Here is an 11,397-nt window from a genome sequence, read left to right as displayed (position 1 = left end):
CACCGGCCTGGTCACCCCCAACTACCCTCGCTGCTGGCCTGGTCGCTGCCAACTGCCCCCCCTGCCGGCCTGGTAGCCCCTCACGGCCCCACCCCGCTGGTCTGGTCGCCCCATGCAGCCTGCTGTTCAGTCATTTGTTCGTCCCTCACTAACCCCCGTGCCAGCCTAGTCGCCCCACGCAGCCTGCTGTTCAGTCATTTGTTTGTCCCTCACTAACCACCCTGCCGGCCTGGTCGTAGGCAGCCATCTTGTGAGGATGTGAGGGTTAATTTACATATTACCTCTTTATTATATAGGATAGAATAAACTTGCTTAATTAGACCTGCTCTCTGATGTAGCTAAACTTTTTCCAGCCCAGTGAAGCACCCCAACTTCTCTTTCAGGTAATTGTCAGCAATACAGCAGTAAATATCTACACTAAGCACATTATTATTGTAGATCACACAGGGAGAACAAAGGGTAAAATATTTAAGTGCAGCAGTGTTTGACTATATTCTGCACAGTGAGAAAACCTGAAGTCATTTTCAAGGTCCATCGTTTCTTACTTCTTTTCAGTTGGGTCAAGTATCTAAACTTTCTAAATCTCCGTTTTCCAGCTAATGAAAAGAAAACAAGATTCCACTGAGTCTCCTATCTACCTACTCCAGGACTTCTGTGAGGATCAAATGAGATGAAGTATGGGAAAACACTTCACAGACATTTGGTTAAAGTGTGAAATGTTTGCTCCTGGCTATAAAGCAAGTTGTGTTCCTGGGCTGAAGAAACTGCAAGGAGGCTAGTTGTCGCTAGGGAGAGAGGAAGCCAGGCGTTGCTACGTGACTTCATTACCCGGGCAGCCACAGCAACTGTTTCCGGGATGGGCTGGGCTGTGGGCCGCATTTTGCGCCAAGGCAGCGTCAGCTGTGATTTGGTGAGCTGTCACTCTGGTGTAGTGGTGGGGCCTGTGTCCCGCTTAGGGGGAGCCAAGTGTTGCTTTGTCAGCGCAAGGTCGGTACTGTCATTTCTCTGTAAATGGCTAATGTGCATCATAGCAGCTCCTGCGTTGAGCGTCTTCCCCCTGGTGGTCAGTGTGTGTCACAGCAACCAGTCAGATGGGCAGAGGGACACTTAGCATATTAGCCTTTTATATATACTAGAGGCCTGGTGCATGAATTCGTGCACGGGTGGGTTCCCTCGGCCTGGGCAGCAATCGGGGCCATGGAGGCCATCTCATCTAGTCCCCATTGGGGATGATCGGGGCCAGCCAGTTGAGAGGAGGGACCACGGGAGGTTGGACGGCCAGGGGAGGTTGGCTGTGGGAGAGCACTGACCACCAGGGGGCAGCTTCTGAGTTAAGCATCTTCCCCCTGGTAGTCAGTGCGCATCATAGCAACCAGTCGTAAAGGTCGCTTAGGCTTTTATATATAGATGGATAAATAGATTCTGCATTTCAGAAAGTCAACCAGTAACCACGAGCACAGCCACAAAGATGCAGTGAGGTAAAGATGTACAAGATAATATCCTTCCTCTTCCATCCTTTCCCTCCTTGCTAGTTCTCTGAGGACAAGCCTCTGAGGACCCAACCTCTGAGGACAGTCTGACTTGGTGAAGATGACTTTGGGGTTCCTTACATTAAATTTCCTTGTTCTATTCTTTTGAGAAATGTTGTTCTACAGAAGACAGCCAGGAAAGGAGGATGGGAAATGACCAGTATGAATAAGTAAATACAACACAGATGGGCCCAGTACTTGGAAAGGAGATGCAGGGATGGCCCTGATCTGTCCTGATATATGAGTGTGATTGGAAAACTGGCCATCACACAAGCGTTACCTCAGCTATTGCTCCTCCTTCCAACACTCTGAAATAGCTACTGCAATTTGTTTTTGCCCTTGCAGGCTAAAGAAACATATTTGTGGTTATCATGAAGACAGGCATACAAGTCCCCAGGCTACCCACTGCTGAAAATGAGATGTGTACTCTGTGACCTAATCACATCTAACTAATATTAATGTGAAAACAGTTCTGTTCTTGCTTGAGCTTCCAGCAGGCAGTTCACACAGAAACTCTAATAAAAGAGCAAGAACTGCCTGTTGGACTTGCAACGTGGGAGGGCCCACACTAAAGCATTGTCCTGAAACTTATTATTTTATTCTTTTGCATCCTAATTATCAAAAATAAGAAAGATAAAAGACATTCTCTGGCTTCCCAATTATGTTCCCTAATTTGATTTAAGTAACTAACGACCCTCAAGAAATGCCCATGCTAATCAGCTAATAAGTTAATGAATCTTTCTTTTATAACAAATGGTAGTTCAAAGTACCTGTAAGTGTGGCCACGATGCCTCAAGCGTGGGTTCATCTTCTTCTGGATCAAATTCATTGCTGTCACTAGGAGGGAGAGTTCTGAATATATTGCAAGATACCTAAAAATAAACAGGCAGCAGAGTTAGCTGGGAAGCACCTCCCAGGCAGCCCTACACAGATCTTGCAGCCAGCCAAAAGGAACACAGATGACAGATGACAGGAGTATCACCAAACTGGAACGAGGGCCTCTTTCTATAGGCTTCGAGGTCAGGACCACCTCTAGGCAAAGCCTGGAGGCTGCAAAGCAGCACCTTCTACCCCCTTGAACAGTAATCCCTGTCCTATGTCTTTCCCACCGCAGGTCCCTATGACAGTATACCTTCCATCAAAGCCTGCTTTTGGTTACTTACCAGTCAACAGGCTTCTATTTAACCAATTTACACTAAGATATAAATAACTGTTAATGGGCTTCATGCATTTCCCTTCTCAGGCTTATTCACAATTTTCAAATTGACAGTTGAATTAATGGAGAAATTTCAGGCATTCACAAAAAATACATCAGAGAAGATAGGTCAGAACTCTTCTAATAGGCTTAAAATCAGACCTAATCTGTTCTGTTGGTTTACAAAATAATAACAAGCCCGGGATAAGATACAAACCTCTATAAACCAGGCACAGGCAATTTCCAAATTAAATGCTAGTTGCTCAAAGAATGGCCATGAGTTTGTAACTGTTTTTACTGGGTGATGACAAGATGAAGATTCATTATACTATTCTATTATTTTTGTATATATTCCAATATTTCTACAGTAAAATGCTTATTTTTAAATGCTATTGCTACTATTCTCAGAGTTCCTTTTCAATTTCTATTCTTTTTCTTGACGTACTTACCTATCATCTCCTAAGTATCCTAAGTATCTCTAAACATATCCTCAGATCTGAAGAATAAAACAGGGAAGAAAATGGGGGAGAGGGCGAGTTATATGATTAGAAAGCAATGAAGGAACAGCAAGGAGATACTGCACCAGAAGCCTCTGTTGGACTTTCTATACATGCAGAAAATACTAAGCTTTAATATGCTGATCTGAAATAGGGAAGAAGAAAGGCTTTGGGGGGCCCATATCACTTAAATGTGTTTATTCATTCAACAAGTATTTATTAAGTGTTCATTGTGTATGTGCACACTGTTCTGGGAACTAGGAAAATAACAGTGAGCAACGCAGATAAAAAGCTGTGCCTCCTTGGAGCTTACATTCTAGTGCAAGTCAGATTCCCAATTTCCTAGCTATGGAAACTAAGCCCAGGTGTATAAGCCATGCAAAGGAGATTCAATTTTATTTTAAGTGCCATAGGAAGCCACCAGAGGATCTTAATCATAGACATGACATGAGTTGATTTTTGCTTTATAGAAAAATGACTCTGGTAGCTATGTACAGAATAGACAGGAAGAAAACAAGTCAGAAGCCCTGTGAACATAGTAAGAGATGATGATGGTTTGGACTAGGATGGTGACAGAGAAGACAGACAGAAATAAATTGATTCAATATACATACTGCTGACTTGGATATATGGGGTGGAGGAGAAGAAAGAATCAAGTATGAGTCATAGATTTAAGGCCATTTACCCAAGATAGAGAGAGGTCGGAAAGAGAAAGGGTTTCTTTGTTTGCTTGTTTTGGTGGAAAGACCCAGAGATCCAGTTAGGAATGTGTTGCAGGAACAAGCAATATCTAGGAACAAGCAATATGTGAATATCTGGATTTAATCACATAAATTCAGAGCTGAACAGGTCAGGACTGGAGACAAAAGAACACATCAGCATATACATGATATTTACAACCATGGGACTAATGGGACACCTTGGAATGGAGTAGAGAAGTAAAAGGTCCTCAGGCACCCAACATTTAGAAATCAGATAGAAAAAGAACAGCCAAGAAAGACAAATGAAAGGAGTAGAAGGTTGAAGAAAAGAAATAAAGTTTGGGGGTCTCGGGAGCTAAGAAAGAATGTCCTAAGAAATAAATCAACAGCAGCAAATGCTGTTCTGAGAATAAGATGAACATAAAGCAGTTGCTATTGGGTGTAGCAACGCTAAAAATTGCATATTATTATTATTATCCCCAATTTACCATTGATAAAGCAAGTGTTGTTAACATCTCAGGTTGCAGTTAGTAACCAGAAGTTACAACCGAACCCAAATTGTTAAGCTCCACCACTGCATTCTAGAAGAGTAGGTAGACCACATCTTTTGCTGGAATTTAGTTTAGATTACTGAAAAAGAGTATATTAGGATGTTTTTGCTATGGCTAATGACAGCATGCACAGTGCTACTGTTTCACTTTTGTCCCTTCCAATGATTATTAGAAATTAAATATACAAAGAAACTAATGAGTTTTCATGACCATCAACCTTTGACTTCTCTTCAATCAGTCATACTGCAATCACAAGGACAAAAGTCTTTTAATAATTTGCTTTCAAGTCTTCATTAAACTATATACATATTTCAAAAACTGCATTGAGTTTTCATTCTAATTAAATCATTTATATTTACTATATTTGTAACAAGTTTTCTTCCTCTCCTGAGATATGAAAGTAAACCATAAAAGTAAAAAAAAAAAATTAAAACAGGCTTTTGTATAGTCAAAATCTGGATAAAGAGATAGAATCTTGCCCTAACTGGTTTGGCTCAGTGGATAGAGCATCAGCCTGCGGACTGAAGGGTCCCAGGTTCGATTCAGGTCAAGGGCATATACCTTGGTTGTGAGCACATACCCAGTAGGAAGTGTGCAGGAGACAGCTGATCGATGTTTCTCTCATCGAGTTTCTAACTCTCTATCCCTCTCCCTTCCTCTCTGTAAAAAAAAAATCAATAAAATATATATTTTTTTAAAAAAGAGATAGAAACTTCTGTTCCTCTGTATTCCTGGACACATAAACTCTCTGACAGTGCCCACCATGTGCTATACTAATTAGTTGTTTACATATTTGTTTTACTCTCCCCACTAATCAGAAATATTCAATGTCATATTCACATTTGTTTTCCTAGCATATACCAAGCATCCAATAAATATTCACAAAATAAAAGTGTGGCCCAGCCAGTGTGGCTCAGTGGTTAAGTGTTGACCCATAAACCAGAAGATCATGGCTTGATTCCAAGTCAGGCCACATGCCCAGGTTGTGGGCTCCATCCCCAACAGGGGGTATGGAGGAGACAACCGATCCATGATTCTCTCTCATCCTTGATGTTTCTATCCCTCTCTCCCTCTCCCTTCTTCTGAAATCAATCAAAAAATAAATTAAGCCCTGACCAGTTTGGCTCAGTGGATAGAGCGTCGGCCTGTGGACTGAGGGGTCACGGGTTCGGTTCCGGTCAAGGGCATGTACCTTGGTTGCGGGTACATCCCCAGTGGGGAGTGTGCGGGGGGCAGCTGATCAATGTTTCTCTCTCATTAATGTTTCTGACTCTCTGTCCCTCTCCCTTCCTCTCTGTGGAAAAATCAATAAAATATATATATTTTTTAAAAATAAATAAATAAAATAAATTAAAAAATATAAATACAAATAAATAAAATACAAATAAATAACTTGGTTCAGTGATCTGTGCAACTTGTGCAAGGTATCGAATTTTAGAGAAGAGAAAAAAGAAAAGGCTGACGGGGAGTTCAACCTACTGGCAGTTCGACCCCTCCATATGATGTGCGCTGATCACCAGTTGGCAGCATGGAACGAAGGAAGGCCCCGGCCAGCAGCCGGAAGGCCCCAATTGGCCCTGATTGCCGGCCAGGCCTAGGGACTCTACCCATGCACGAATTTCGTGTACCGGGCCTATCCTATCTAATAAAGCAGGAATATGCTAATTGACCCTCACACCGTCACAAAGATGGCAGTGCCCACATCCGATAAGGAGGGAATATGCTAATTGACTGTCCCACCCTCAAAGAGTGCAGCGCCCACAGCCAATAAGGAGGGAATATGCTAATTTACTGCCCCGCCCTCAAAGATGGCAGGCCCATAGCCAATAAGGAGGGAATATGCTAAATGACTGCTACGCCCTCAAAGATGGTGGCGTCCACAGCCACAAGATGGTGGCGCCCAGTCCCCTCATCCCCGCCGGGGCAGCAGGCTCAGCAAGGCCGGGCACGCTCTGTGTGCCTGCCTTCAGAGACCCCCAGTTCCCTCAGCCCCCCAGGGCCAGCCCGAGGCACAGGCAAGCCTCTGATGGCGGCTGCCCAGCCACCCAGGGCCTCCCAAGGCTCGGGTAACCAGGGCCGGCCGGTGCTGCCAGCAGTGGCAGCAGCTGAGGGGTGATGGGGCATCGCCTTCCCCTGATCGTCGGGTCGCCTCCTGCCCCTGAGGGCTCCCAGACTGTGAGAGGGGGCAGGCCGGGCTGAGGGACCCCACTCCAGTGCATGAATTTTCATGCACCAGGCCTCTAGTAGTATTATAATAAACACTGAATGCTGGAATCAAACTAAAAGCTTGAAGGCCCTGGCCTGACCTCCAATAAGTGACTATAAGGCCCGAAAGCAAGGCTGGGGAATGGGAGGAGCAGATATTAAAACAAATAGAAAACCTAGGATTAGAGGATGCACAAAATGGCTTTCAGAATCAGATATTAGAAACTTCTTCATCCAGCACCTTCATCTTACAAATAAGGAGTGAGGCTCAAAGAGCTTATGGGTTTTTCAAGGCAACACAGTGCCCCAATAGGCAAAGAGGATTGGTTTTCAGGGTCTTTCTCTGGCATACTGCCTCTATCCCCACCCATGAAGACCATGTATGAACCTTACTTCTTTATATATCTCTTTTTCCTCAGGTAGAGCCTTCTGCCTCCCCATTTCTTTTTATTATTTTTATTATTCTTTCATTTTCTCACCTCTCATAATCTTCTTCCTAGGTTCTTGGCCTGCCAGTGGCCCTCAACGGCACCCATAAAAACTATTTACCTACCTGAGGACATCTATAATCTGTAATAATAAAGCGTAATATGCTAATTAGACCAGATGTCCTTCCGGTCGACCTTCAGGATAAAGCCACAGTGGTGGGGGCCGAGGCAGAGGTGGCCGCCACAGCAGCAGTGGCCAAACCCCTTGCACGAATTTCGTGTATCGGGCCTCTAGTTCAGGTATAAGCTGATGACCTTGCTCAGCATTAACAGGGAAATATAACAACCTCTTCATTCCCACTGTCTGGGTCAGACCCCCAACACCAAATATCTAGATTACTAGTATTATAATAGTTTCCTCTCTGGTGTTCCTATTCCTCCCATCCCTTCTCTTATCTCCTCCAATTAGATTTTGAGCCCCCTAAGAACTTCCTTACTAATTTCTGAATGCCTAGCATGACCGGTCAACTAGTCGCTATGACATGCATTGACCACCAGAGGGCAGACACTCAACGCAGGAGATGCCCCTTGGTGGTCAGTGTGCTTCCACAGCCAATCTCCCACGGCCAACCAACCTCCCCCGGTCCCTCCCCCAGCAGGTAAACCTCCGTGGTCCCAACCCCCATCCTTCCCCCCGCACCCCGTGTCCAGCAGGCCCTGTCAGGCAGGCCCCAGTCAGCAATCGTCAGGCCCCGGCCAGCCCGGCCACAATGGGGACTGGGTGAGATGGCCCCAATAGACCCTGATCGCCAGCCAGGACTAGGGACCCCACCCATGCACCAATTTTGTGCACCAGGCCTCTAGTATACAATAAGTGGAAATAACTAAGATTACCAAATAAATCTGAATTTTATATAAATATTTTTTAGTTCAAGTATGTCCACATATTATTAATGGACACACTCAGACTAAAAAAAAATGTTGTTTTGTTGTTTATCTGAAATTCAAATGTAACTAGATAGCCTGTGTTTTTATTTGCTAAATCTGACAACTCTAAAATAACACTAATATTGATTAAGAACATCCATTGGGTACAAGTCAGTTGTGCGCAGAACTGGCACTGCAGCCTGCTGAGGAAGAGGAAGAAAGAGGGTTGTGCTGCAAGGAAGGCACAGGACCGAGCAGCTGCTTGCTTATTTTTCAGTTTTTTAGTTACTGTTGATTCCTGTTAACTATGGTGCAAAATATAAATTTCAAAGTCCTGGCCAAAAATGAAAGAAGGGACTAAAAGGTCCCCAAGTGGATGGCCCAATAAGCAAAAGAGGAAGAAGTATTTAGGTATATTTTCAAGTTTTCATTAAACAAACAGCATTACCTTTCACATGCAATATCAAAATACAAATCACTAAAAATTAAAATTACTACAGAAAAGAAACTCACTATTCCCAACACTTTTATCTCCATAGACTACTAATTTTACACCATAATTTTGATGACATTTTGTTGTTGTTTAAGAAAAATGATTAGCAAATTATAAAAGAAGAGAATGTGGCTAGTATCTAGTAACTATTCGTAAATATCAACCAAGATTAACACTGAACAAAATAGAGGGTAAGGAAAATATAGTGAGAGTTGTTAAACAGTCTCAATTTCTGTTAGTTACATATTTGTTAGCACGATCATTATTTAAGGCTTAGGTAAACTGGGAACCACTTTTACTACAGTATAATAAGGCAACGTAAATCAACTTCTTTGTGCTTTACAATCATCTTTCTAGCTGATTAGGTGTCATCTTTCTGTGATAAAAGCAGATGAATGAGTTGACCTTTTATCTGTGAAACTAATGTCATGCAATTATGTAAGACTGCAAGAAAACTGTTAAGTACAAATATAATGACATCAAAGCTATAAAATCAATTTTCTTGAGATTACATCTAAACAGTAAATTTTCTAACAAAAAGGATTAAATGAATGATGTTAGAGATCATCAAGCAAATTTCAAAGTCTCATTATTTCTTTAGCACTATTTGTATTAAGACATCATGCAAGTAACAATTTCAATAATATCACTGAGCTGCAATGTTGAAGCTAGGTCAGCAGGCATTATTCTCATAATATTTTGTGTTATCCCAACAGATTCATCTAAATGGATACAGTAAAACTAAATCCTGAAAGAAAATGGGAAAATCTCTGAGGAGTTCATCAACATTTACTATGGATACAATTTTTTAAAAAACATGCAAAACAAAAAATGTGAACATAAGCAAAACTTGTTTTAAGGCTATAAATCAGACATTTAAAAAGAGAGACTATTTCCAAACATACTAGAATTTGTAATAAATATTTAGACTCTAAGAATGAGAACTAAAATTCTAACAAAATTTGTCTAGGTACCTTGCTATGTAATTTGTTTTATAACATAAAAGTCATAAATAGAGAACTAAGATGACGACGTAGGTAAACACCAGTACTCGCCGTCTTCCACAACCAAAAAACTACTAGAAAGAATAAACAAATACAGTCAAGTTGCAGGATACAAAATCAATGTACAAAAATCCATTGCCTTCCTGTATACAAACAACAAACTTAAAAAAAATGGAAAAAACAATTCCTTTTGCAATAGCAACCAAAAGAATAAAATACCTAGGAATAAACTTAACAAAGAATGTGAAAGACCTATTTACTGAAAATTACAAAGCATTATTAAAAGAGATTGAAAAAGACACAATGAAATGGAAAAACATCCCATGTTCATGGATTGGCAGAAGCAACATAGTTAAAATGGCCATATTACTCAAAGCACTATACAGATTTAAAGCAATCCCCATCAAAATCCCAATGACATTTTTTAAACAAATAGAACAAGAAACCATCAGATTTGTATAGAACCACAAAAGACCCAGAATAGCCAAAGCAATCCTGAAAAGAAAGAATCACGCTACCTGACTTCAAATTATACTACAGAGCTACGAAAATCAAAACACCATGGCATTAGCAGAGAAACAGACACACAGATCAATGGAACAGAATAAAGAGCCCAGTTATAAAACCATACATATATGGACAGATAATTTTCAACAAAGGAGCCAGAAATGCACATTGGAGTAAAGACAGTTTCTTCAAGAAGTGGTGCTGGGAAAACTGGAAAGCCATATGCAAACAAATGAAACTGAATTACAGTTTGTCCCCATGTACAAAAATTAATTCAAAATGGATCAAACATTTAAACATAAAACCAAAAACTATAAGTTACATAGACGAAAATATAGGTACCAATCTTATGGACCTGGGTGGTAGCGAACACATTTTGGACTTGACGCCAAAGGCAAGAGATGTTAAGGCAAAAGTAAATGAATGGGACTATATCAAACTGAAGAGCTTCTGCACAGCAAAAGAAACAGACAAAAAGACAAACAAGCAGCCAACCAGATGGGAGATGATATTTGCAAACAGTAGCTCCAACAAAGGTTTAATTTTCAAAATATATAAAGAACTCATTAAACTTAACACCAAACAAATAAACAATCCAATCAAAAAGTGGGCAGAGGATCTGAAAATACACCTCTCCCAAGAAGACATACAAACAGCCAATCTACACTAATAAAAGAGAAACATGGTAATTGGCGTACGACCGCTACCCTTTTCATTGGCTAATCAGTGAGTATATGCAAATTAACTGTCAGCCAAGATGGCGGCCGGCAGCCAGGCACTGAAGCGAGCAGGGAGGCTTGCTTGCTGCAGATTCCAACGTTCCCCGCCTCACTTGCCAGCCTCTCAGTTGCAACTCTAAGCAACTATATACTATGTTGCAAATAAGAAGCTAAACAAAACCCCAGAAAAGGGCTTCCATTCAGCCGGGCTCAGACCTCAACATTGTATCTATGTTTTCAGCAGCAAGGCCCCAGAGCTAAAGCTGGCCCAAAAAAAAAAAAAAAAAAAGAGAAGAAAACAAGGAGCGGTTGGAAGCTTTAGTCACTCGCCAGCCGGAAAACAGCCCTCAGCCCCTCACCCAGACTGGCCAGGCACCCCAGTGGGGACCCCCACCCTGATCCAGGACACCCTTCAGGGCAAACCAGCCAGCCCCTACCCATGCACCAGGCCTCTATCCTATATAGTAAAAGGGTAATAGGCCTCCCAGCACCGGGATCAGCGGAGCAGCGAGGCTCCCGGCACCGGGATCAGCATGACAGGGGGCAGCGCCCAAACCCCCTGATCACCCTGCTGCTCTGTGTGTAACAGGGGGCGGTGCCCCAACTCCCCTAGCGGCCCTACTCTGTGAGTGACGGGGGGA

General features: G+C 42.2%; 1 protein-coding gene across 4 annotated transcripts in view; it reads right to left on the bottom strand.

Moving 5' to 3' along the window:
* Positions 1-11,397, bottom strand: part of PPP2R5E (protein phosphatase 2, regulatory subunit B', epsilon isoform) — a 176,714-nt gene that overhangs the window by 61,439 nt on the left and 103,878 nt on the right. For all 4 annotated transcript variants that reach the window (XM_005874037.2, XM_005874036.2, XM_014545932.1 and 1 more), the window contains one exon: positions 2,300-2,401. In XM_005874037.2, the coding sequence (XP_005874099.1) occupies positions 2,300-2,401 (102 nt within the window). The remainder of the gene's footprint in view (positions 1-2,299; positions 2,402-11,397) is intronic.

This window comes from Myotis brandtii, unplaced genomic scaffold, assembly GCF_000412655.1.
Source record: "Myotis brandtii unplaced genomic scaffold, ASM41265v1 scaffold423, whole genome shotgun sequence".
Taxonomy (NCBI): Eukaryota; Metazoa; Chordata; class Mammalia; order Chiroptera; family Vespertilionidae; genus Myotis; species Myotis brandtii.
The sequence above is the reverse complement of the archived record's forward strand: the minus strand, read 5'-3'. Positions and strand labels throughout refer to the sequence as shown.